Source organism: Urocitellus parryii, chromosome 13 (assembly GCF_045843805.1).
Source record: "Urocitellus parryii isolate mUroPar1 chromosome 13, mUroPar1.hap1, whole genome shotgun sequence".
Taxonomy (NCBI): domain Eukaryota; kingdom Metazoa; phylum Chordata; class Mammalia; order Rodentia; family Sciuridae; genus Urocitellus; species Urocitellus parryii.
In genome coordinates this window covers 46030592-46057273 of record NC_135543.1, presented here as the reverse complement: position 1 = coordinate 46057273, position 26682 = coordinate 46030592, and the positions used below count along the sequence as shown (strand labels likewise).

Below are 26682 nucleotides of genomic sequence, written 5' to 3'. Positions count from 1 at the left end.
CGGAAGATCCCGGGCTGGGAGGAGAGAAGCTGGGGTCTTCCTGCTTGATACTCCCCTCCCCATGCACCCGTGGCTGCACCCGCAGCTATATCCTGCTCTGTGCACACACATCCAACTATTCTTGGATCCGCCCGCATCCCTCGATCACATCTGGCCGCCCCCCTCCCCCGCCCTTCATTCCTCGGTGTCCTCCCTAGCCCCCAAGGCTGCCCTGGCAAAGCCACTGAGCAGGCACACACACCTACCCACCTGGGCCGGATCTCGGGACCCCAGCTGGCACGCTCCACCCTGCACTCCTCAGCAATCTCCAGCACAAATGCGTTTGGCCTGTTCCTACTCCGGCTTCTCCGCCTCTCCAGCCGAGCTGATCAGCAAAGCGCGATCCAGGGCGGCACCGCAAGGTCTCCCTAAGTCACCTTCGCGTGGCCCGCCCCTGGCTCCAGCAGGGCAGCAGCTCCCTGAGGTAGGGCAGCGGAGCAGCCGCCCTTGGTCCAGGACTCCAGCACTGCAGCCCGGGCCTCAGAGGTCTTTGCTGCGCCCCTTCGCCGGCTGCAGGCTCGCTCGGCCGCAGACCCGCCCTCCAGGGCTCAGCGGCTGAGTGCGAGCCAGCGGGGAGCGGCGCGCGGCGTGGCCTGCAGCAGGCGGCTCCTTCCGCAGCCGCCGTTGTCGTTGTCCTGCTCCCTCCTCCCTTCCCCAGGCGTAGGGGCTCTGGGAAGGCGCAGGTAGAGACCAGCAGGGAGGAGAGCCTTGCCAACGCCTCTAGGAGCAGAGCCCCGCAGGGATTTCTTGGAGGGGAAGTAAGGCAACTGCCACTAGTGCTAGGCTTGGTGTTCTGTGAGTCTCCTGCAAGGTCCTAGAGTAGCCTTGAGCTCCAGCCGTCTTTTGGCCCTGACAACTTTTAAATGGCCAGCATGCTCCTCAGGAAACTCAGGAAAGCAAAGGAATCCTCTCCACCACAGTTCTGCCAGATACTCTGGCTTCTGCCAAGGAGGAGTTGGTGTTCACCACGTAAACTAGTCCTCACTTACTGTTTATACTCTAGTTGAGGTAAGACTGAGCCCAGAGGCAGAAAATGGTATTAATCCTACTCATGTGCAGCCTACTAAAGCGCAATAGATGACTTCTTATTTCTGCCTAGACTTGACTAGTAGAAAAAGGCTCCAAGAACAGAAAAATCCACCAGATAAGCAGTCCTCTTAAGTGAGATATTCAGGTTTATGAGATTTCTGGTTAATTAAAATGCTCTGGTGAAATAAGCAAAATTTTTGCTCCAAAGTAAGTTTTAAACTTCCCTAGAATATATACATATCTGTTCTCATACTTTAGTGAGTCCTGAGTAATAATGAACAAAATATTTAATATTTTAATAATATTTCTTTAAAAAGAGCCCAAGATACTTAGTTTCTCTGCAATCAGTGGTGGTTCTATTTGCACTTAAGATGTAAAATGTGTTAAAAAAATCAAAGGCCATGACTCAGAAAATTTGGAATTGATTTCTGTGAGGCTTCAGGTTATCTGAAAAGTCATTGTTTCTTCTTTTTTTATTCTCATTTCTTGCACTTAGAAAAGTCACATTAGCCACTAAAGGGGTGCCCTTGCTACAGAATCTTTCTCTCTAGGCCCTGAAAATTAGAGAATGAATTCAGTGTACAAAAGTATACAAGGCAGCACAACAACAAACAACAAAAGCTACTTTGTTTTAGAAAGCAATTTACAGGGCACCTAAAATGTGCCAGGCACTATACTGAGGCATTTCACATAAAATAACTCATTTACATTCTCATTTTAAGATTTGGAAATGAATTCATAAACATATATTAATTTGCTTGAGCTTAAGGCAGCAGAATTTAGATCCAGAATGGTCTGCCCCAAAAGCTTATATTCCTTCTTTTGTACATTCATTATTCATTCAAATATTTACTAACTACTATATGCTAAGGGCCATGTTCCAAAAATAACTAAAATACATTGCTTTCTTAAGGTGATCTAATGGCATTGTATACATTATAATGATATGACACATTGTATCATTATACAATGTGATAAGTGCCATCATGACAAGGAACTCTTGGAACAGGAAAGGCTCTAGTTTTGAAGGGTGGAAGCTGGGATAAGGAAATAGTGGTATTCATCCAACAAATCCATTCTGAGAAATTTATCTAGTAGAATAGCAATGGGGATTTTCTATGTTGGGATGGGAAGGGAGAGTAAAGGAAGATAGACAACAAATACAGAAAGTCAGTCATAGATTCTAGCTAAAGGTGGGATTGTCCAAGGATAATGCTGAGGCCACCCATCAAAATCTAGGGAGTACTAATATTTCAGGCATAAGCAGAAGAATGGTGTTTTGGAAAGTGATTGAGCAAGGGACAGAGAAGCCATAAAAGCCGGAGAGGCCAATAGAGGGAAGCACTGTGGAAGCCACAGAAAATTCCAAAAAACAGAAAGCAAAACCAAGTTCTTCAAAGAACAAGTAAGACTATTTTAAAAGCCTCCTCTGATTTGGCAATAGAAAGACATTGGCAAGCACAGTTTCAGTGGACTACTTTGGGAAATGAAGAAGTTGAAACAGCAAATGTCACATTTTCAAGAATGGAACTGAAAAGAGATGCATGCAGATAGATAAAAGTTGTCAGTAAGCGAGTAGAGAATTCAAAAGAAAAAAGGAGCTCTTTTTTGAAGCAAGGTCCCCATAGAAGAAGCAAGACGCAAGGAGATAAAGGTCTCCAATAAAAGAAGAATGAGCGCTAATATAGACAAAAATTGGGGTGAGTAAGTAGTAGGCAGTTGATGGCATATAAATGATTGTCTAATTTTTAGCAAAGAAACTGCTCTGAGCATAGGGAGATGAGGAAACTGTAGAGATGAGAGAGTTAAGGGAGGGTGAAGGCCTGAAGGAGCTATTGCTACAACCTTTAGGACGCAAACCGAGTAAATGATTAGAAAGTGCAGGAAGCTAAACAAACAGAAATCCTAACTTGAGTTGTAAATCACATGGATGTGTGATTGCTCTTCAAATATATATCAGTGCCTAGTCCAAGAGGAGTAGTATAAATTCCAAACTTTCAGATGGTTCCAGTTTAGAGTCTGAATCTTTCCATTACACCAAACACTTAGTACCACCATCATCCAGTCGCACACCTCTGTCACACCTCTTCAAAAGACATAACATGAAAGTATAAAATGTATGGTAAGTGAGATTATACCAACTTCAAATAGGCAAATCCCTAAAATGAACAAACTGCTTTGACTAAATCAAGAGAGCTTGATGATACAGAAGAATGAACCAAAAACAGATAATAAACTCTCTATAATCCTGGCTTGTACTTCTCTGAATTAAAGGGATAACTCAGTTTTAGATACATTGGTTTTTGAAATGCTTCTGATAATAACCATATGTAAATGTCCAAATGGTAGCTTGATATACTGATTCAGAGCTCAGTACATATCTAAGGTAGATATCTAAGTAGTCATAGATTCTAGCTAAAGGAGTAGGTGGGAATCGGAGAGCACCAATGATGATTCCATGTGACATTTCAGCACTTTGGAGACCATATTGTGGTGAAGAAAACTATAGAAACAAAAATAATTCATAGCCAGGCACAGTGGTGTACACCTGTAATCTCAGCAATTTGGAAGGCTGATACAGGAGGATTGCAAGTTCAAGATCAGCCTCAGCAAATTAATGAGTCCCAGTCTCAAAAATAAAAAAAGGTTGGGTGTAGTTTAGTAGTAGAGCTCCCCTGGATTCAATTCCCCACAAAAAAATTTCCACATGAAACCAGTTTTAGCCTTTTAAATGAAATTCTCAGACAAGATTAAACATACAACATTAACATTTGATGATATTACATTTGCAAGTATTCCACCCTAAAAATAATCTTGCAGGTTTTGGGTTGTGGCTCAGCGGTAAAGCGCTCGCCTCTTCGGCTGTGGGTCCAAATCCTCAGCACCACATAAAAATAAATAAGTGAAATAAAGGTATTGTGTCCAATTACAACTAAAAAATAAATATTAAAAAAAGCATCAGCATGACTGAGTCATTTAGATGAAAAACACGCAGTCCTATAAATACTATCCTTTGAGATATTTCTATATTAAAGCACCAAGTAATTATTAACATACAAAACAACACTCCTAAGGCACCCAAAAATATGAAGTTTCAGAATTTTAGGATTAAAGGATCTAATGTGTGAGCTGGAGGTATAGTTCAATGATAGAGCACTTACTAAGCTTTCACAGGGGCTCTAAGTTCACTAGGTTCAATCTCTAGCACCTCAAGAAGGCAAAAAAAAAAGTAGTAGTAAATGTGTAACATGTAACATAACTGCCAACATTTATTTATTAGAATAAAATCAGCTTTGCTGCTATGAAAGCTGAGGTCAACTACACCTATCTGATCTGTATTTTGCAACAGGTATAACACAGGTATTTTGCCAATATGACCTCATTTACTTTTCAAAACAATCCATGGATATTTTAGCTGGCCATCACCCAAAAGGAGATGTGTTTAAAAACTGAGTGAAAGGAAAATTAGTTAGCAGAGCCAGATATTAGAATCAGGTCTGAATTCAATGTTCATTATTGCTCTTTTAATAAAATTTCCAGATAACAGCAATATAACTGATAATGCAAGATAATGAGATATTACCCATCATAATTATGCCACTCTAACTTCAATTATTAAATTCCTCTGCTGTCATTCTTGATAATTTAAAAGACCAACTTCAAGGATGCCACTTATCTTTCAAATATTTTGAGGGGGGTGTCTTCTCACTATAATCTTATTTCACAGAAGAAAATTCATGGATTCTATTGAAATGATATTTCATTAAATTACTGAAAAGCTTAATTACTTAAAAGTTTTTCGCTTGAAAAATTAAATGCCAGTTACTAAATGAATACTGTGTTTCATGCACTATATAATATACTCTATATACAAATTATTGACCTACATACACTTGCTCACCATACCCAATTCTGAGGTTTTTATGTATTTTCATTTTATAGAAACTGATGCATAGTTTATTAAACAAAGACTGAGATCTAAAACAGGTCCATCAGACTTTCAGATCAATGCTCCTAGAAACTCTCTACATAGTCACTTTATTTCAAAGATAAAGACATGAAGATTCAGAAACTTTAAGTAGTCTATTGTCACTTAAATAATAGGGATAGAAACACGACAATCATTCCACAAGTAGTCAAATAAATTCTCTCTAGACAATACTGCCTCTTCCCAAAATAACATAAACATAATGTTAAAGACATAAAACTTCCAGAGAAGAGGAATTCCAAGAGTTAATAATATAAGATCGAGGGGCTGGGGTGGTGGCTCAGTGGTAGAGCGTCTGCCTAGCATGTGCGAGGCACTGGGTTCAATTCTCAGCACTGCATATAAATAAATAAAATAAAGGTCCACTGACAACTAAAACATGTTTAATGTATATAATAATATTATAATGATATTATATAATATATAATCATAATATAAGATCCCACAGAACACTAACTGCTAACTTTTATTCAGGATTACTGTGAGTCAGAAACTATGCTAAGAATTTTGCTTATATTATTGTATTTAATCCTCATAACAAACTTTAGAGTCTAAAAGGGGTTAAATAGTCTAAACTTTGGGCTAATAGTTCTTGTAAATCTGGACTGTTTACAAAGAGAGGGATTTAGGCTTTTTTTTTTAATACTTTAAAAATTAGAATATGTTGACATGTCCAGAAATGAAACACACACCAACACAACATATTCAATCTACGGTTTAATCTTAAAACCACACATCTCTAGAACAAAAAACAATTTCAATACATCCATCAGGTACCACATAAGATATGTGATAAAAAATTGGTTTGACAATATGCTAACTACTACCTGAATGCTATGACATCAAAATTAGTTAATTTCAAAGGTGTTTTACAATGCTACCATCCTATCCAGATTTACAACACCAAATCACTATTCCATATAAACAAACTAACTTTGAAACATACAAACTAAAAAAAAAAAAAAAAGATTAAAAAAAAGTAATGTTTTTAAAATAGTTTTAAAAGGGAGGCACAGTGGTGCACTTCATCCCAGCAGCTCAGGAGGCTGAAAAGGGAGGCTCGAAAGTTCAAAGACAGCCTCAGCAATGATGAGACACTAAGCAAATTGATGAGACCCTGTCTCTAAATAAAATACAAAATAGGGGTGGGAGTGTGGCTCAGTGGTTGAGTACCTTCAAGTTCAATTCTTGGAACCCCCAACCAAAAAAAGGGGAGCAGGAGAGCCAGGGTGGTGGCACTCCTATAATCCCAGCAACATGGGAGGCTGAGGCAGAAGGATCACAAGCTCAAGGCCAGCCTCAGCAACTCAGTAAGACTCTACCTCAAAATAAAAAATAAAACGGGCTGGGCATGTCGGCTCAATGGTAAAGGACTCCTGGATTCAATTCTCAGTACCCTCCCTCCAAAAAAAAGTAATAATAGAATCAACCATTTAAGAGGCTTAATGAAAACAATTCTTTTCCTGTGACAGTAATAGAATTCTGTTGAAAGAGTTGCTATAAATTTCTTTAAAATGAATTCACTACTGTCTGTCATAGAATAATCAACATAAATAAAGACAGAACTTAAAAAAATGAATTCAGATTAATATTTCCATGTGGAAATATGGAATAAACTCACATATGGAATTTGTGGTACACATAACAAAGATAGCATTTCAAAAATTGTACATGGGGCTTGGGTAGATCACTTGCCTACTATATGTGATGCCCTGGGTTTGACCCCCAGACAACCCCCCAAAAAATGTCTATGAATTTACAAGTCTTGCATTTTAATCATGGAGAAAACATTTAGATGCTTATATACAAAACATAATACCATTTTTATCTTTTTTATTTTACTAAAACCTAACCTTTACCAAAAGGTAAAAATTATAATAAGAATAAGAAATTATTCTTAATTGATGTAAAATGTTGAAGATCAAAACATAGATGTGGAAAGTAACAAAATGGAAAAGAAAGCCTACTGCCCCTTGGCTTACATTAAAGTCATGAAACGAAAAAAAAAAAAAAGGCAACAGCACCATCATACCAATTTAAGCAACCAAAATACATCTTTATGACTTTTCAGTCCTTGGAAAAAGAATTCCTAAGCTGGGATAGGTGGGTGAGGCAGAAGGATCACAAGTTTTGTGAAGGCCAGCTTTGGCAACTTTGACCCTGTCTCAAAAAATTAAAAAAGGACAAGGAATATGGTTCAGTGGTAAAGTGCTTGCCTGCCTTGTGAAAGGTGTTGGGCTCAATGCTCAGGGGGGAAAAAAGAAGAAATATAATTACTAATGGATAAGCATACCACTCTTACTGAAATCTGGAAATTAAAATGGCATATCATTGAATAAGAAGAGAGGAAAGGAAAAGACCACCAAAAAACTTAATCCACTGAGCTCAATTTACATTGTTATTAACAATACGCTCTATACTAAATATAAACATTATATATTTTTATATAAAAATCGTTATTTTCACATCTATCTTATTGAAATGGCACACAACCCTAGGTATTGCAATGTTAAATATACTTGGTTAAATGTGGCTACATCAATAAATTCAAGAGAATTAAACATAGGTTTTTCAGAATCATCTTGCTTAATCAAGAATAAGTGAGTTCTGAATTTTGGTAGAAATGATGCTTTCCTTTCCTTTGTTAATATTAATTTCTTCCTACTTTTGAACAGTTTAAAGGCAATGACTTATTGGATGATCAAGCATGTGACATTAAAGCAATTATATGAAAAGTTCAATTCCAGAGGACCTACCCCTTCTTGTTTAGTGAAGAGATTAAGGCAATCACTCAAAGCTACACAAGTTTCTCTAGAAGCTTTAGAGACAACCTCAACTTTCTGAAGAAATGATGGCAGCATTTCTGTAAATAAAAGATAAATAAAGTGAGTGGGATTTTTAGGTAATTTTAGTAAAACTAAGACCACCAGAGTATGTTTATATCTACTAATAACTTCATGTTTCCTTCCAACTGTCTTGAGCAAAGCATATACAATGTATGTTTCTTGGGCACATTGTTAAGCATATGCTATCACCAGGGCACAACAGAAAAAGGACAAAGGCTTCTCTTGGAAAGGCCTGTATCCTACAAGGGGAAGAGCTAAGATTACCAAAAAGGGAACAGAAATTAAATAATTATATAAGTTTAAGAAAAGTAGCACACCAGGAGGACAGTACCCCTTATAAGATATCAATATTTCCTTTCATGATATTTTATATTAGATAAGTTATTTTATTCAAAAGTAAAGTGCTAAGAAGAGACAAATAATTCTGGGATCGAAATGGTAGGTAATATATCTGAAGGTGGCATTAATTCAACTTCCTCTAGTTCTTATTTGACAAATGTTTGGCATAAACAGGTATTTTCATTTTAAAAAATGTGTCCCTTATGGAGGTCCAGTACCTTTTCTGTTATGTTTACGTTGGAAACAAAGAAATGATAGTATCAGTATATTCCCTGATCCGCTAAAGAAAATTTTAACCCATTTATCATTAAAAAAAAAAAATAACAAAACCAGAATGCTGATAGAAAAATCCACAAGGTACATCACTTAAAGACAAGTTAAATATCATATCCTATTCAGATTGACCAAGAAAAAGTTACTTAGTTGAAATAGTTTGACTTTTTGTTAATTATACATTAAAAGCTTTATGTCAGTCCTTCCCATTAAATAAAAATTTTAACATTTAAGCTTTTATCAAAAAATAAAGGAGAAAGACAATTAAATATCTACCATCATTTGTATTTCAAATACTCTTGACTTAATGTTCTTAAAACTTGGTCAGCAAAGTCAATAAACTAAAGCAAATGAGTAAACCCAAATGTCAGCAGTCTGCAAATATTACGCCACAGAACACTGGGTCCTATGAAGACACAAAAATTCTCAGATGAAAAATGATTCAGGGGAAAATAAAGTGTCAGTTGTGTCATTCAATATTACACAAGATATCAAAGCAAATCTACCAAGAACACATACCAAATTATTTATAGCCATTATTTCAGGGTGATAAAAATTATGAATATTAATCTTCTTTATAATTTTTGAACTTTTCCAAATTTTCTACAGTAATATGATTCATTTAACCAAAGAAGAACCCTTTTCTTGGAGAAAATATTTCTCAAAACTCATAAAAGTGGTCAACAAAAAAGGTCAGAGTAAATTAAGGGAAAAAAACACCCTTTGTTAATGTCAGAATAAGAAATATTTCATCATATTTTTCATCTTATGGAGTAGTTTCCTAGTGTTGACTATTCTTAACACAAACAAGTTCTATATTCTAAAAAAAATTGATCATAGTTTCTTTTTTTCCCCATTTGGAATCTCTGATACACATTGTGAAGATTTATTCTCTACTTAGTTGCAAAAAAAAAGTACCACATGCTAGATGCCATGTGACTTAAATAGTACCTCAACAGATGTCACACCGAACTGTGGACCAAGTCCTGTGAGAAGATGTACAAGAAAAAACAAAAACAGTCTCTGTCTTCCATAAATTTTCTGGGTAATCTAGTGATTTTCCACTTTTATAGCACAAATGACATAAAGACTGAAGGATAATAATTCATGGAGCTATTTATTTTATTAAGCACTAATAAAAAGTAAAGACTGTGTTTTAGATAATTTATTGTTTAGCTACTTGATTAATATAAAAAAATTAATTATCCAAACACATTTGAATACTTAACTATGCTTAAACAAAAACTAATCCTGCAAATTTTCGAGATTATATATATATATATATTTACACACACACAAATTCTTTTGTCCAAAGCAGAATCATCAAAGTTACCTAATTTCAGGGTGGGAGATGTGGCATGGGAGAAAGCATACTTCTCCAGTGCAAGACCCTGGGTTCAATCCCCAGTACACACACACACACACTCTCTCTCATGCACGCACACAGTTATCTAATGTCATTGGTGATCTAATGTTAAAATAAGTTCTAGAAATATTAACTTTCACAGTAGCACGGTTTAAGAACTGATGAACTCTGGCATATGCTACACTGTAGTAAGCACATCAGGGCCATTTAATTCACACTAGCTTGCTTCTTATATAATGATGTTTACCTATTGTTATATAAAAAGAAATAAGTGTTAAGCTAGAAAAGTGGCCAATTGAGAATTAGTGCAAATTTGTTTTAGCCAGTTAATATTTAAACAGCCATGAATAAAGGCCAAAAGGCCCATATATTACCTTATTTGGTCCATTATAGAAATCTGTTAATTTTGAGGGAAAAAAGTTTATTTTTTGTACTGGAAATATTTTTGAAGTCATGAAAGCTGCTAGAAGATCATATTGAAAAAGCTTAACTATAGAGACATATAAAAAGCTCACAATCTGTCATTTTTTCATGATTATACTCTATGATTTTTAATTGGGAAAGTTTTAAAAGTAGTGGGAAAGCACTATTTTATCTGTCAAAGTAAACTCTAATACAACCTCCACTGTTCTCCTAATACAGAAAAAGGCTACACTTATTAGCCTAACACTTAAGTTGCTCCATAAACTGAATCTGTTTTAGCCAGACTGTTTTCCTGGAAATATTTATTTACTTAGAATTAGTCTTCTTGGGGGTTGAGGTTGTGGCTCAGCAGTAGCACACTTGCCAGGCATGTGTAAGGCACTGGGTTCAATTCTCAGCACCACATATAAATACATAAATAAAATAAAGGTCTATTAACAACTAAAAAAAGAAATAGTCTTCTCAACTTTTATTTCTTCCAAATCTTTATTCAAGATGTTCCTTTTCCCCTGAATATTGAAAATAACAATTATTCATATTCAGAAGTATCCCCACCTAACAACAACAAAAAAAAGTTTTTTCTTTCAAGGCCTAGTTCAAATGCCATTCTTCCCATGAAGCCTTCCCTTTACATTGCTGTAAACATGGCCTCTTTCCTGAATTCCAACAGCAGCCAATGCTTTTGTAATAGAAACATGAGGAATTATAATATGTTATATCTCTGCTACCCATGTGAACACTAAACCTTTTTACCTCCTCAAACACTCTGTGTTGAGCTTTGAACAAAGACTCAAATATTCATTAAATGAATGAGGACATTAATATCTTATTTCCATCGTTTGCATAGAAACCCAAGTGTTTTGATTATTATATTTTACATCAAAAATTTTTGTAGTTTGCTGAAAAATTTTAAAATGAAAACATTTTCATTTGTATAATGGAAATCAAGATGCAGGATTTTTTTTTTTTTTTTGGTGTGTGTGTGTGTATGGGGGTGGGTAATGGGGATTAAACCCAGGGGTGCTCTATTACTGAGCTATATCCCCAGCCCTTTTTATTTATTTGGTACTGGGGATTGAACCCAGTGGTGCTTTACTACTACATTATATTCCAGTACCCCACTTTTTTTTGAGACAAGGGCTCTCACTAACTTGCCCAGGATGACCTGGAACTTGTGATTCTCCTATCTCAGCCTCCTAAGTAGTTGGATTTCAGTTGTGTGCCACTCTGCCCAGGAAAAAATAGATAACTTTAAGCTACATTTTGTTTTTTAACTTGCAGCACAAGGAAATATATTGTGATTATTTTTCAACATATTTCTGCTCAAATATTTCTATAATTTGTGACAAGATATTTAAAAGAAAAAAAATGTATGAAAGGCATTTCACTTCCTCCCCCTTCCTTTCCTTTGTGGTAACAGTGCAACCTTAAACTTTTTGTTTGTTTTTGTTTGTTTGCTTAACCATGAACAAGAAGAGAACAAATAGTCCAAAAATTAAGAAATCTAGTGAGAAAGCTAAAGATCATAAGAAATAAAGAATAAAAAGAAAAAAAAAAAGAATTTCCCCTGTGATGGAAAAAAAAAAGTACAATGTCATGACCATGTACATGAAAGACCTGACCCCCTGGTCAGACCTGAATGAATGAAAAGAAAGATTTTTTAAAAATGACTATATTGCCACATTGAAATTACATAAATTCCTCAGAAAATTAGTATTCTTTCCTCAAAATGGACAAGAAGATGCATATTCAAATAAAACCAACTAATCTATCAAAGACTTCTACATAAGAAAGCAACTTGAAAAAAATCAGAAATGATAATCTATAAGTCACAAGAATATAAATTTACCTATTTTTATTCAAATTAAGATGCCAGTTTGAAAAAAAAACTGTCCACTAAACAAGTACCTGACTTCTATAAATTACACTAATTATGCTGGAGTATATAGAACATATAGTTCAAAGTGGCACATATTAAATGAATTAAATACTAGAAAGGATAATATCAGGGATGCTGTAAGACAAATAACAAATGAGTTGTGCACATTAAAAATAATATTCAGGGGCTGGGGTTGTGGCTCAGTGGTAGAATGCTCGCTTAGCATGCATGGGGCACTGGGTTCGATCCTCAACACCACATTAAAAAAATAAAATAAAAATACTGTGTCCACCTCAAACTAAAAAATAAATTAATTTTAAAAAATGATAATAATACACAGAGAAGGGAATTAATTAAATCTTAAAAATGAAATATTCTTAGTGCCACATAAGCTCAATAAAACAAATACATGTAATATTAAAAAATATAATAATATTAAAAAAGTAGTATGAAAAAATACTAATCCTGAGATGAAGATATTTCAGAATTATGATCAATGAGAACTCTAGAGAGGTGTGAGGATCTCATCTTCTATTTATTGAGTGGCAACCAAGTGACAGGCATCATGCTAGGCACTGGAGGTAAAGAGAGACAGTCTTTGCTTTATAGAACTTGACATCAAGCAAGGAAAACAAAGTAAAACAACTACCTTGGAGACTTTAGAAGAGTAGGAGGGATAACATAAGATTAGACAGAAAAAAAAAAAGAATATGTTAAGAAATGAAGGAAAAAAGGATACCAGTGCAGGAGACCTTCTGGGTCAAATAAAACAGGAAAGCAATAGTAACTATGGAATGTTTTTGCATTTTTTTTTGCAAATGAGAGTCAAGTGAGGCAATAAAGATTCATTTTAATCAGGTGGTTGGTTTGCATCACTCCTGACTGAACTGCCCAACGGGCTCCTCACCTTGTGATAAAATGACCTTATGAGGAAAATCAGTAAATAGTAATTAGGTCAGAGCCACATCTGCTCAAGAAAGCTCCACCTGTGGACAGATTAAGCAAGGAATTTTGGTAAGCCTGCCCCAAACAAGGTAAGGAAAGATATAAATCTGATGATATAAAACAAATTAAGCTAGTCTGCATGCTTGAAAGAATTTGAGGGTGTGGTGTTAGCCTGTCTTCCACACATCTTGGCAGACTTGAAAATGAGCATTAAATCAGTTTCACAGCCACATTGTCTCGCCTATTGAATTCCTCACCCTTGCTGCCTGGAAGAAAGTTTGGACTAAGAACAGAAACTCCCTTTACAGTTCCCTCTATCATGGATCTGAGCAACTGTTTCCTCCTATATCTTTGCTTACTCTTCCTATCATTTTTAAGACCCAAGATGACTACACCTGCCCAGAGAAGGGAACAGAAATTTAAAGTTACCTTACAGATTGCTTAGTGCTATGGCAAGGAAAGTGCAGGGTAATTTGGAAACACATACCAGGAACACTTAGTTTAGTTTTAGAGATGTCAAGAAGTTTTTGGAAATGGAACACAATACAAGAAAAAGTTAGTATTTCATACCTTGACAACAACATATACTAAGAACCTAACACACAAGAAAAGTTTTCATGTTGCTGAATACAGAGAAAGAGGGAAGAGAGAAGAGGTAAGACTGCTGAAGTGAGGAGACCCAGGTCACAAAGCCAGACAACTTAAAGAGTTCAGACTAAAATCAAGGCACTGAAGGCTCCTGGCAAGGTGCACAGGTCCGATTGTTAACTGGCATTTTTCTTACTACCCTATGGAATATTCCCTGAATACAGGAGAAAGTGATGCTATCATTTATAGGAAAATGGCTCTGGCCTATTTTAGTTTAATGGTGGGGGATATAGGAAGGAACCAGGAAGAGAGATAAGACTGATCTTACAAAATATGTAAATAGGAAAGAGAAAGAAAAAATTGACAGGATAAAAAAGGGGGGGGTTTCTTCATTGTGGGTTGGAAACTTCTGCTCTGTTTCAATCCCATATCCTCTCTTTTGAACTTCTTTATAGGAAACCACAATGATTTGAACATCTCAATTACAGCAGTCAAGCTAACCTGCCCTCAACAAAGTCTACTTCACGCTGGAGATCTGGTTATAAATCTGTGAATTTTTCCAACCTATAGATCAAATGTGCAGGAGTAAACAGAGAATTCTTGGTTTATTCTGGACTCTTCTTGGTTAAGAAAAGTCTCTAGAGTAAGGCTGCCTAAGATCAAATGTTGGCTCTGGTTTTTACTAGCTATTAGGCAAATTACCTAAGCACTCTGTGCTTCAGTTAGCTTATCTATAAAATGGATATAACAGCTGAATATAATATACAGGGCTGCTATAAAGCAAAAACTATGTTTGCAAGTACACTAGATAATACAATTTATAGAATATTGAAGCTGGGCACATTGGTGCACACCTCTAATCCCAGAAGCTCAGGAGGTTGAGGAATGAGGATCACAAGTTCAAAACCAGCCTTAGCAAAACCAAGGCACTCAGTGAGACCCTGTCTGTAAATAAAATACAAAATAGGGCTGGGGATGTGGCACAGTGGTGAGTGCCCCTGAGTTCAATTCCCGTGCCCCCTCCCTCCACCAAAATATGGGTATGTTTTATATCAGAAACAACATGAGATAATTAACAGTCCCTGTCAAACTAAACAAAAACCCCAGTTATATTAGAAACTAAAAGAAAAATCAAGGTTGCTACAACAAGACATAGTGACCTGGGTGGGTGGTAAACAGAAAACATGGAAATATCTAGCTTATGTCATACCTAGAAATTAAATCCAAATTTAAAAACATGAGCCAGAATACAGAGAAATCTTTATAGTCTCACTAGGAACAGACACAAAACTACTCTGTAGAGAGACTGCCACAGTCTAGGAAGCAGAAAAAAATTTTTAAAAAATTTAAAATTCCACTGAAGAGCTCTCAATGAAGTTTTAAACCATCATAAGGTACATATAGCAGACAAAACAGGAAAACTTGAGATACAAGAGTATTATGAAAAAGGCTCAAAATGATATTTATACTTATTAGAGATAAAATCAGAAATACAGTGTAATATGAAAGAACATGTTGCTGTGGGAAAAAATTTTAAACCATCATCTAGAATTTCTTATAAAGTCAGTATCTAGAAATTAGAAAGTCAAAGGAATAAATAGAAAAACAGAGAAAACTAAAAAAAGAAACGAAAATGACAAAATAGAATTGAGCCAGGCACGTGGCATACACTATAATCCCAGAGACTCAGGAAGCTGAGGCAGGAGGGTTGCAAGTTCAAAGCCAGCCTCAGCAACTTAGTGAGGTTCTAAGAACTTTGGTGAGACACTGTCTCAAAAAAATAAATAAATAAAAGGGCTGGGGATGTGGCTAGGTGGTTAAGTGTCCTTGGGTTCAATCCTTGGTACAAAAAATAGAACTGAGAAAATTATTCAGAATGCAACATGAAAGGGCTGGGGGTGTAGTTCAGTGGTAGAGTGTGTGCCACGCATGTATAAAACCCTGGGTTCAACCCCAGCATCACAACAACACAAAAGGGCAACAAAAAAACAGAAACGATATGAGAAAATAAGAAGCAGGAGATAAAATAATAAGGTTCAACATATGAATGCCAGTAGTTCTGGCAGAAAAGAAAAGAGAAATTAAAGAAGTAAAATCTGAAGATATAACAGGTAAGAACTTTCATAGATTGAAGGAAGAAAACAAATGAATCCTTAAAGAACAGGGTCTCAAGCAAGATACAGAGTAAGAAAATCCAGACCTATAGACAAAATTGAAGAATACCAAAGATAAAGTAAAAAAAAAGATTAACTCCAGAAGAATCATATTTAGAACAATAGAAATCAGAAGAATATAGAATCATATTTTTTAAATGTTAATTAGAAGATAACTATAACCTAGTGAAGATGAAAAAAGATTAAGAAATATTTTACAACTCAGATTCTCTTAAAGAATTACTCAAATATTAACCTCAAGTAAGAAGAAAATTGGATCCAAAGGAGAGGAGGAAGATACAAAAACCAAGGGCATTAACTATGGGACTTCTCTGAACAAAAGAATGCAAAACACTCCACAGTTCTCAGCGTTTCTTCTCTAGTTTGTCTCTAAAAGGTCTCAATGACTTATACTATCTTTACACTTACTAACCTGCCAAAAAAAATCACCATTTCTGAGTCTGAGAGAAATGTTATAAATTTATAAGGTAGGTAAGTAGGTCACTCATTTCCTTCACCCATGCACATGAGAGCCAGAGAGCTTGCCCACGAGTGAGCACCATCATGTGCGCCAGGCACTGTTTAGATGCTGGAGAGTGAAGAGAAAATCCCTGCCCTCTCTCTTAGTGGGGGAGGGCAGACAACTACACACACACACACACACACACACACACACACACACAATCTGAGAGGTGACACAGAACAAAATAAAGCAAGGTAAAGGGAGAGCAAGTGTTGAGAGGAGTTGAAATTTTAGGGAAGGAGGTATCAGTAAGCGCCCTGGCAAAGACCAGACATGTTTAAGGGCCGAAGAGAATTTTTTAAAAAATTCTTTTTGTAGTTGTAGATGGATACAATGTCTTTACTTTATTTATTTTTATGTGGTGCTGAGGATCAAACCCAGTGCCTCATGCATGCATGCTAGGCAAGCACTCTACCACTGAACTATAGCCTCAGCCCCGAGCCCTAGAAGGCTCAGCAGGTCATTAGAAGGACTTTGTCTTTCACACCAGATGAGACAATCAGGAAGCCACTGGACATTTTAAGCAAAGGTGGCAAATCCATTAATGTTCAGAAAAATCTCTCTACTTGCCTCTGTAGAGGCACATAGAATCAGGTCTACTTGGGAGGTTGTTTTAATAATCCACATGAAACACAATGGTGACTTGAGTCAGTGAAGGTGGTGATTAGTCTGTTCCCTCAAAGCCTAGGATTTCTAGGAAAAAGTTTTAAGTAGATTGAATAGTTGTGCTTTTAGATAAGTAAAATAATTTCAATTCCCTTAATCAGGCATTCATAATACACATTTAATAACATACAATAAAGTATGTGCATTAAAGTTGGCATGTAAAGAACCAACTTTTGGAAATTAATTTAGCTATGTGTATCAGCAAGCTCAAAATGTAAAACACTTTCATCCTCTAATCCCACTTCTAAGAATATAGGGTAACATAGTGATGGGATCAAATATAAATGCACAACATATTTATAATAGTCAAAACCACATAAGGGTAAATTCAGGCATGTATGGAAAAACAAACTGATAACATGGCCTTTAGGAGCACTTACAAAAGTTTCATTAGGTTATTTTATTTTTGTGACCAGGCTTTTGATAAAGATAAAACAGTAGACATTTTAATACTGAATTCTCTGAAACTTGAATTATGTGTTGCCAATGTCAGATATATAAACTCTGACATGCACTCAATAAAATTAGGCTTAAGGTCTATTCATAAACATGAAAGTATTTCAGTAGAGGACATTTCCCACCAAAGACACTAACCAAAGCATGTGTTTGGTCAAAGGTTTTTTCTAAAGGGGTCATGGGAAAGAAAAATTGGGAAAAAAAGTTGAAAATTTCAGATGACCCAATTTTAGGTGACTAGACCATGAAAGTCCTTAAATGCCAGAATAAAGAGTTCATGTTTTATTCTATAGTTGCAAGGATCTATAAAAGATTTTCAACAGATGAAAAAAAAAATCATGAGCCAAATGCAGCAGCATGCTCTAATCATAGTTGCATGGAAGCCTGAAGCAGGAGTATGGCTTGAGCCCAGGAGTTTGAGGCCAGCCTGGGCAACATAGTGAGATCTCATGTCAAAAATTATGACAATGATGATGATAATGATCACAAAGAACCTTTGTAAAATTAAACTGTCAATAATAATCCAACTCTTCACAGAATGTGGTTCAGAAGAATCCCTTAAGATCTACTGATTTACAGAGGGAGTCCCAAAGACAAGGAGACCAAAGGGTAGGCTGGTGTCATAAAGTCGATTTGAGGAGATACCAAGTTGAACTAGTAACAGTAGAAATTTGAATAAGAAGGGGATCTAAGTGTCAAAGCTAATATAATTTTGCTGATATTTACAATCACAACATCTGAATTCTGTTCACAAACATTTTGGTTTTCATCTTGAAAAGTCTTTGACAGACTAGCTAAGAATTTGTACCAGTTTCCTTTAATCAAACACTGAATACAAGATTATCCTTGTACAAACCCTTGGCATTATTATAGTCTTCATTACCTTAAACTCTCCAATTTCATTTCTGAAATTATCTTAACCCTATGTACTTACTGTTTATACATATATTTAAAAAGATGTTCTGCTCATCTGCATTGATCTTTCAGAAACTGCTCATAGTTGTGAAGAAGACAAATATTTTTTAACTCCTTCATCAGATATTTATTGAGCACCTTAGCCCACTGAATTTTATTTTAGACATATAAAATAGGTTTGTCATATCACAGTTTTTGAGTAGACACTTAGGAAAATGAAAAATCTCTCCTAGTATTGAATATGATACATATCCTTACACTATGTTGATTTCTTATCAGTTCTTCCAAATTGTATTGCTCAGTCATCAGTATTACAGACACGAATACCATCATCTCATACAGGTAAACTGAACCAAAGAGATTTGACTAAAGGTTTTTGTTTGTTTTGCTGTGCTGAGGATTAAACCCAGGGCCTCACACATGGCAGGCAAATGCTCTACCATTAAGCCACATCCCTTCCCCTGACTAAAAGGTTTTTTATGTTTTGTTTTGTTTTAAACTTAGTTTGGTTATAGTTCTGATATTTTTTTGCTTTAGTCCAAGTTAAATGAATAAATCTTTATATTTCATCTCACTCTGGGCTTTTTTTTTTTTTTACATCTTTTAAATGTCATCACCATCGTCTTCTTCCTTTCATTGATTCTTGGTAAAGATGACATTTTAAAAGCTCTGTGACAGTCATAATTGCATGATTCTGAATATACTAAGAAACAACAAATTGTACACTTTACATGTACATTTACTATGGTGAAAGTTGTCTAGACACACAAAAGTAAGCAATGACTGTGACTCTAAAGTTATAATTAAAAGGATAGGAAACGTCCTCCACAGCACCATATTCAAATACATATTTTGTTAAGTGAATTATATCTAATGAAGCTGTTAACTATTTTAAAAGTACATTAAGAACTGAATAGTGCTAATACAATATTCCAGCCTGAAGTTAATAATCAAAATGACTTTAACTGTTGTCTTTACCAAAGCTATCCCAGATAAAAATAAATGTTAAAAAAAATAAAAAGCAATACATGTTTGCTGAGTTGAAGTAAAGGAATGCCTAAAGTACATATGGACAAATATAGAATATTTATGCTCAGTTTATTCTAATATTAACATTTCTTCACATTTCCTGGGAACATACAAACTAGGATTCCATTGAGAGAAACTAATTCATGATTAAAAATTGATAGTCAAAAACCCAATTAACTAAGTCAATTATAAAGCAACTGTTATGAGTTTAAAAACCATGATAATTTTTTAATCATAAGCAATTTCTTCTCAATATTTAAGCTTGATTTTAAGCTATCCATAGTTAATTCTTGATAATTCATAAATAATGCAGACTGAAGACAAAAAAGTTCCTACTGAAAGATTAATAATCATATAGACAAGTTCATATATACATATACAGAATTATAAAAGGCCAAGACTGAAATGAACTAATCCCTTTATTGTAAGGATGGGAGAAAAGAGGCTCAGAGAAATTAAGTGTACTATTCAAAGTAACACCTAGTAAGTGGCAGAGTAAGGACTCCAACCTAAGACAGTCTGACTCCAAAATCCAAGTCTTCTGGTATTCACAAACAGAATCCTTATTATATTGCCAAAATAAATTTAAAGACCTCAAAATGTTCATTTAAATTATTTTCTCTTTCTTAAAAGAATAAAATCAGTATTAATCTATACAGCAAGCATCTTCAAGGAGTAGATATTTTTGAACATCCTTTTTAAAATTATAAAATAGTTTATCAAACATAATTCTGAATTCAAACCCCAAAATCATCTAAAATGTACAAACAAAACCATAAAAGGGAAATACCTATAAAAATGGGTTGTATAAAAGAGTGATATTTTTAGTAATGTTGTTTTTACCTTTAGCCATGTCATACTCCATAATCATTTTGAGAAAGCTGGAAATTTCTCTATCTAGTCTCTGTTGACATGCCTGTGCTTTCTAGAAAACAAAAAGAAAATTAAGACAAATCAATAAAGGATTTTTATACGACTTATGCTTAATGTTTCTATCAAAACTTTCATTTGTAGTTTGATAACACTATTGAGACTTATCTTCAAAGAAAACAATGAGAGAAAATTTCCTTAGAAATTGAATATAATGTTAAATCAATTATAGAATAAATATTTCTTAATTCTAAACACATTCAACATCTCTCATGTAAGTATATACAACTAAATTAATTAACACTACTATCTTTGTTACGCCAAGGATACATGAGGAGTTAGATTTTTCTGATTTATTAACTTATAGTCCGTCTGCTTAAATTCATCAAGAAATTATAAAATGCATCCTTCAGGAATATATTTTGAAAACTGTTTTTGTTAAAAGAAAAAAAAATCCAGATGGTCCTACCACTTGGAAACCACCAGCCTGACTTTCATCCAGCAATCTAATACATACTGCCCCCACAAAATCAGACCAATGAGGACATTTTCTTAGTAAGTCGAAGCTTATGAAAATAGGGTAAAATCAATCACTGAAAATACTCTTTCTTATAATTTGAAAGTTCTATTCAATTAGATCTCAAAACAAATATAGAATTTTATGATATAAGGGATATCACATCTTAGTACAGATTTAAAGTACAAGAGGAAAACCAATGTCATTTTGTAGTTAGTTTTATATATAGTTTCCCTTTAAAGATGTGGGAAGAATAAGCCAAAAAATCATAATTGTAAATCTGCTTGGTTATGACAATCAAAATTTTATTCTTAGAATTTTTACTTTATAAATATTAGAATGACACTGTAGTGGGCAGAGCAATATATTTAGCCTTCTGACACCTTCCCCCCTTTGTACTCTAATTTCAACTGGCCTATGAAAAAGCATTTTGCCCACCCAAAATCAAAACTACCATAGCTCAACATGCCAAGGTGACACAGGTAAGCACCCTTTTCTCCTATTTCACCTTATAAATTTTTTAGTACTTATGAAGCTCAGCTCCATCTCAATAGAATTAGTCATGGTACCATATTACTGACAGGCAATGATTTCTTTTAAGTTTATATAATTCTTTGAGAGTTCTAACAACATCTAAAAATAATTTGTATTTTTTTTCTTTCTTTGGAGAGGAGGAACACCTATACAACATAATTTAGAACATCATAAGACCTAAATTGATATGTCTGATAATTTTTTCAGATACATGTGAATACAGGTTCAAAAAGGAGAAAAGTCAGTCTGGAAACATGCACTGCAACCAAATGTATCACTCATGACTTATTAACAGAAAATCGTTGCTCTTACTCTATACATATTTAACATTCCTACTCATGTGCAACTCAACACTACTGTTTTCTCTTTTCCTTTCTATGGTGAAAGTTGTCTAGACACACAAAAGTGACTAGTCATGACTGTGACTCTAAGGTTATTATTAAAAGGCAGGAAACGTCCTCCACAGCACCACATTCAAATACATTTACCTTTCCTTAGTGTATCTGATAATTAAAAAAAAAATCGTTTCCTGGATCAAAGATTTTTTGCTTTGTTTAAAAAGGCATGTAGTAGGTCGGCTGGAGAAGAGCCAACTACACATAACTGTGTTGATCCAGGCATACATGTGTCTTCTAAACAATTTAGTGCCATTTAACGGATACTAAAAAAGAATGGAGGTGATTAATCTAACAAAATATGACATTCTCAATTTTTTATCATTTCCCCTCAGTAGTTGCTGATTATATTATAAAATCCTAAATATCTACTCATATAATGTAATTCTTACAAATGCTTTGCAGAGTCTGGGACAGTTCTCATTCCTGATTTCTATGCTATTCATGTTATGTCAGGGGCTCTTTTTAATTTTTATTTACTGATTCTACATAAGTGAGATCCCATTAAATTAGAACATTGTGAAAAATGTTCTAATACTGAAAGCTGACAGTATTTTAACTTTCCCCAAGGATTCTGGGCACAGCACACAGATCAAGGATCCCATCCCCTGGAGGCCCAGAGGAATAGAAGGTACCCCAGGTGAGCCATGCTGACAACACAGGTCTCCTGTTACAACCTTTGTCCACATAAGACTTTAGCTATTGGTTTTGCTTGACTTAAGCTGATGTTGAACTACCTTGTTCTCACCTACATGGCAGCTCAAATAGTATACAAATGCAGTAGTTGGCTAGAGAGGAGTGGATGAGGTAAGAGAACGGTAATTAATTTCAGATTATTTGCAAGAGAAAATCCACATTTGGTTAAAAAAAAGAACAGAAGCAGATTACCTTCTATCCAGCAATAACAGACACAATAGTACTGGAAGTTAAAGAAGACAGACACTGAAGCACATATACTGTATGATTCCATTCTCACAGAATTCTAGAACAGGAACACTGACAATGCCATAATGACACTGGTGCTTCATCAGTATCAGCAGATTGGTGGTTGCCTGAGATGCATCTGACAGTATGTTAACTGTCAGACATTTAAAGTTTCTAGGACATCATCTGGATATGGAAGTGCAGGAATTTTGAGGTGATAAAAATGTTCTCAATCTTGATAGTAGTAGTAGTTATACAGGGTATATACATTTGTCAAAATATATCAAACTAAAGACATAAAATGAATTCATTTTACTGTATAATATTATACCTCAATAATATTAATTCAAACTTTCAATAGAGTATAGAATCCTGATAACTTTCATCTTAGAAGAAAACAGTCATCTGTCTTAAGTCCTGCCAAATCCTCTTCAAAGCTAACAGCATATTCCATCTTCCCTTGTTGTCAAGCCTCACACATATTCTTTCTGACCTGGTGGTTATTGTGGTCCTGCTCTGTAAATTTCCTTGATGTTTTATTTTGCAATAGATATTTACACAAAAATTTAAAATGTTATAAGAAAAAATACTTCCCCTCCCATACCTGACTGCCAGTCCTAGAGCCTCTTTTGCCCTATTCCTAGCCTCAAGGCACCAAAGGCTAATTTCTCATCTTACCAGGGCTACTCTAGGCCTACACAAATAGATGTATGTACATCCTGCTGTTTTTCTCTCCTAATATATTAGTAGCATATTTGATACACCATCTTATACCTTGCCCTTTGCACTTTATATATCTTACTCATGTGCATATGTATTAATCTTTATCAATCTCATGTTGATGTACATATATCTTTCTGCATATTCAATTTAGTTAGGAATCATTTATTCTTAAGGAAATTTTCATATTACTTTTTTATTTGGTTAAAATTTAGTGTTATCTCCTAACTTATAATACAAATACAGTTCAGATCCATACCATAAAGATATCCTCAATAAAACCCTCATTTCGCTACAAGTATCCAAGAGCCTATGCCAGTACTCCCCATTAGAACTTCCTATAATGACAGAAACACTATCTACATGTTGGTAGCCACATGAGGCTACTGAGCACTTGAAATGTAGCTATTTAAAAGAAGAAACTAAATTTTTAGTTTAATTAATCTAAATGTTAACAGCCATGAATGTCTCATAGGAATTGTTAATATGCAGTTCTATACCAATATTTATGTTTGACTTTCTCTTCCAATTTTTTTTATGAAATATTTTCAAGATGCCATTAAGTCATCATTACAAGGCCAATGAGTCTATGCTTTGTCTTAGGCTTTTTTCCTTAAGGCCTAACCTGAAGGCAATGGGAGTCACAGGGCTAATAGAAAATGTTCAACTTTTCAACTTTCTGGAGTTCCTCAGTTTGGGAAGATGAAAAATATAAAATACGTCATATTTTCAGTATGAACATTTTCCCCCAAATTTATTTTAAGTCTACTTACTAATATCAAGGAAATACCATCAGTTTTGTAATTACAATTAATTCAGATAATTATAAAGTATTCCTTTCCTACTTAAAATCGCATACTATAGTAATGTGGCCACATCAATGTTTATACCAGCTCAATTCACAATAGCTAAACAATGGAATAAACCTAAGTGCCCTTCAACAGATAAATGGATATAGAAAATGTGGTATATATACACAATGGGATATTACTAAGCCATAAAGAATAAAATTATGACATTTGCCAGTAAATGAATAAAACTGGAGACTATTGTGATAAGCAAAAAAGTCAATCCCATAAGACCAAAGGCCAAATGATCTGATATGCAGATGCTAACTCACATTGCAGGGGTGGACAGAGTTCACTGAATTAGATGAAGTGGAATGAAAGGTAGGGAGAGGAGACGGGAATAAGAAAGACAATAGAATGAATTGGACATAACTTTCCTATGTTCCTATATGAATACATGACCAATGTAACTCCACATCATGTATAACCATGAAAATGGGAAGTTATTCTCCATGTATGTATAATATGCCAAAATTCATTCTACTGTCATGTATAACTAAAGAACAATAAAAATGTATTCCAATTCTAGAGTAACCAATTTCTTTTAGAATATCCATACCCACAAAGAATAGATCTATTCCTAAAACTGGCTTCCAAATTTCCTTGTAACTTAAGAATCAAAGACATCCTCAAGGCAGGATACTACAAGTTATGATTCAACGCATTTCAAAGCATATGAGATTACACCTATTCCAAACCAGATGCTGAGGCAGAATCAGGGTATACAGAGCTAGCATTCATAGGATAGAGATACGTTAGTCTGCAAAACATGAAAGTGCCTAACACTGTCTAAAATTCTCACTGACTTCAGGTATGTCCTACACACACTATAAGGCAAAATTTTCATAGTTTTGAAGTTCACATATAAACAAAATATTTAAATAAGAAATAAAATACAAAGCATAGTTGAGGTTGATAAGCTCAAATTTTCATAATTTGAAAAGTCCTAAAGAATAAATCCTAGAAGTTTTTTAATGGGCCATGTGTGGTGGTGCTCTGCTGTAATCCTAGTTATTTGGGAGGCAGAGGCATAAATCTTTAAAGTTCAAGGCTAGCCTCTGTGTAACTTAGCAAGACCCTGTTGTCAATTGTTTAAAAGGGGGGTATGATGCTATCCAGTGACAGAGCACCCCTCAATTCAATCCCCAGTACAACCAAACAAAAAAGTTTTTAATGGTATGTAAGTTAGTATGCTTTTATTTTATTTGTAGCTTCCATTAAAAAGATCTTAAAATTACCATAATCTTGGAAAAGATATTGGTATGCTTTGTGAATCCTTCCGGGTTTAATCATATACCTCATATTAAGGGGAGATAAATAGGGAAGGATTTCTTTTCACTTAGGGAATACCAAATAAATTTTAAAGTACTTAATTCAGTTTTATATTTTACTTGTGTAACATGATTTTGGCTATATTTAAGCCGTGTTTTCCCAGTTTTAATGTTGTTGGTGTTATTGTAAATGCTCTAGTCGATATTTTTTGAAAAGTTCACTGATCTGAGAATTATGTTTATAGTTTTCACAATACACCCTAGGCTTTAAAACAGAGGTAACATTGGTAGAGCAATTGTCAACAAATTCTAGAAAATGACTTCAACAAAACATGGAAGAGCCTAAATTCTCTAATGTTCCAACACAAATTTTAAGAGTCAATTATATTTAGGGTTATAGGCTCATATCAATAATACTCTGCAGGTGTTAGCAAACTTAGTTTCATTAGAGTTGTTGATCTAGAAACATTCAAATCCCACAACTAATCCATTTAATTCATACTCATAAGCTTCCCCCCACCCCGTGTGTGGGGAGAGGTACTAGGGGTTGAACCCTAGAACCTTGTATATCGGAGACAAGTGCTCTAAGCTATCTCACCAGCCCTCATTTAATCATTTAATTTATGTTCTGATTAAATTTAGTAGGAAAAGTCATAGCTTTAACATAATCATTTAGGTTAAAACTGATCATCCTTTCGTAGTTTTAGTTCTTCCACACCCAATTTCCATTCTTTAATAAACAAGGTACATTTAAAAGGTATAGTCATAAAATTGATGTCCCTCCCCCCACTGCCAAAAACAAACCTATTTCATTTTAATTATATATGCGGATATTCCTCAATGGATAAGGCATTGATGTCACTTCAGACGAGGGCCTCTCCATTCATTACTGACACCTGACCTTACCTTTAAGAAATGAAGTTACAGATTACAAATGGTTTTGAATGAAACTACTGACCAAGAAATGTGTCACTATGATTGCATTATCTAAACTCTAAAATAAGCAGTGAAGTCATAAAGGGCAGCAAGTCAAGCTCTGCATGCTCCCTCTACTGGCAGCAGATTTTAAATAGAACAGCAGTCTAATTACAGCCATGTAGAGTTTAAAATAGATATGTCTAGGTACAGGTCCATATCCATACAGCA

The 26682-nt window shown here is 34.9% G+C and overlaps 1 protein-coding gene across 1 annotated transcript in view; it reads right to left on the bottom strand.

Moving 5' to 3' along the window:
* Positions 1–26682, bottom strand: part of Osbpl1a (oxysterol binding protein like 1A) — a 218075-nt gene that overhangs the window by 113525 nt on the left and 77868 nt on the right. Inside the window, exons 14-15 of the mRNA XM_026388022.2 lie at positions 20301–20382; positions 7813–7919 (exon numbers count right to left, since the gene is read on the bottom strand). Coding sequence (XP_026243807.2) covers positions 7813–7919; positions 20301–20382 — 189 coding nt within the window. The remainder of the gene's footprint in view (positions 1–7812; positions 7920–20300; positions 20383–26682) is intronic.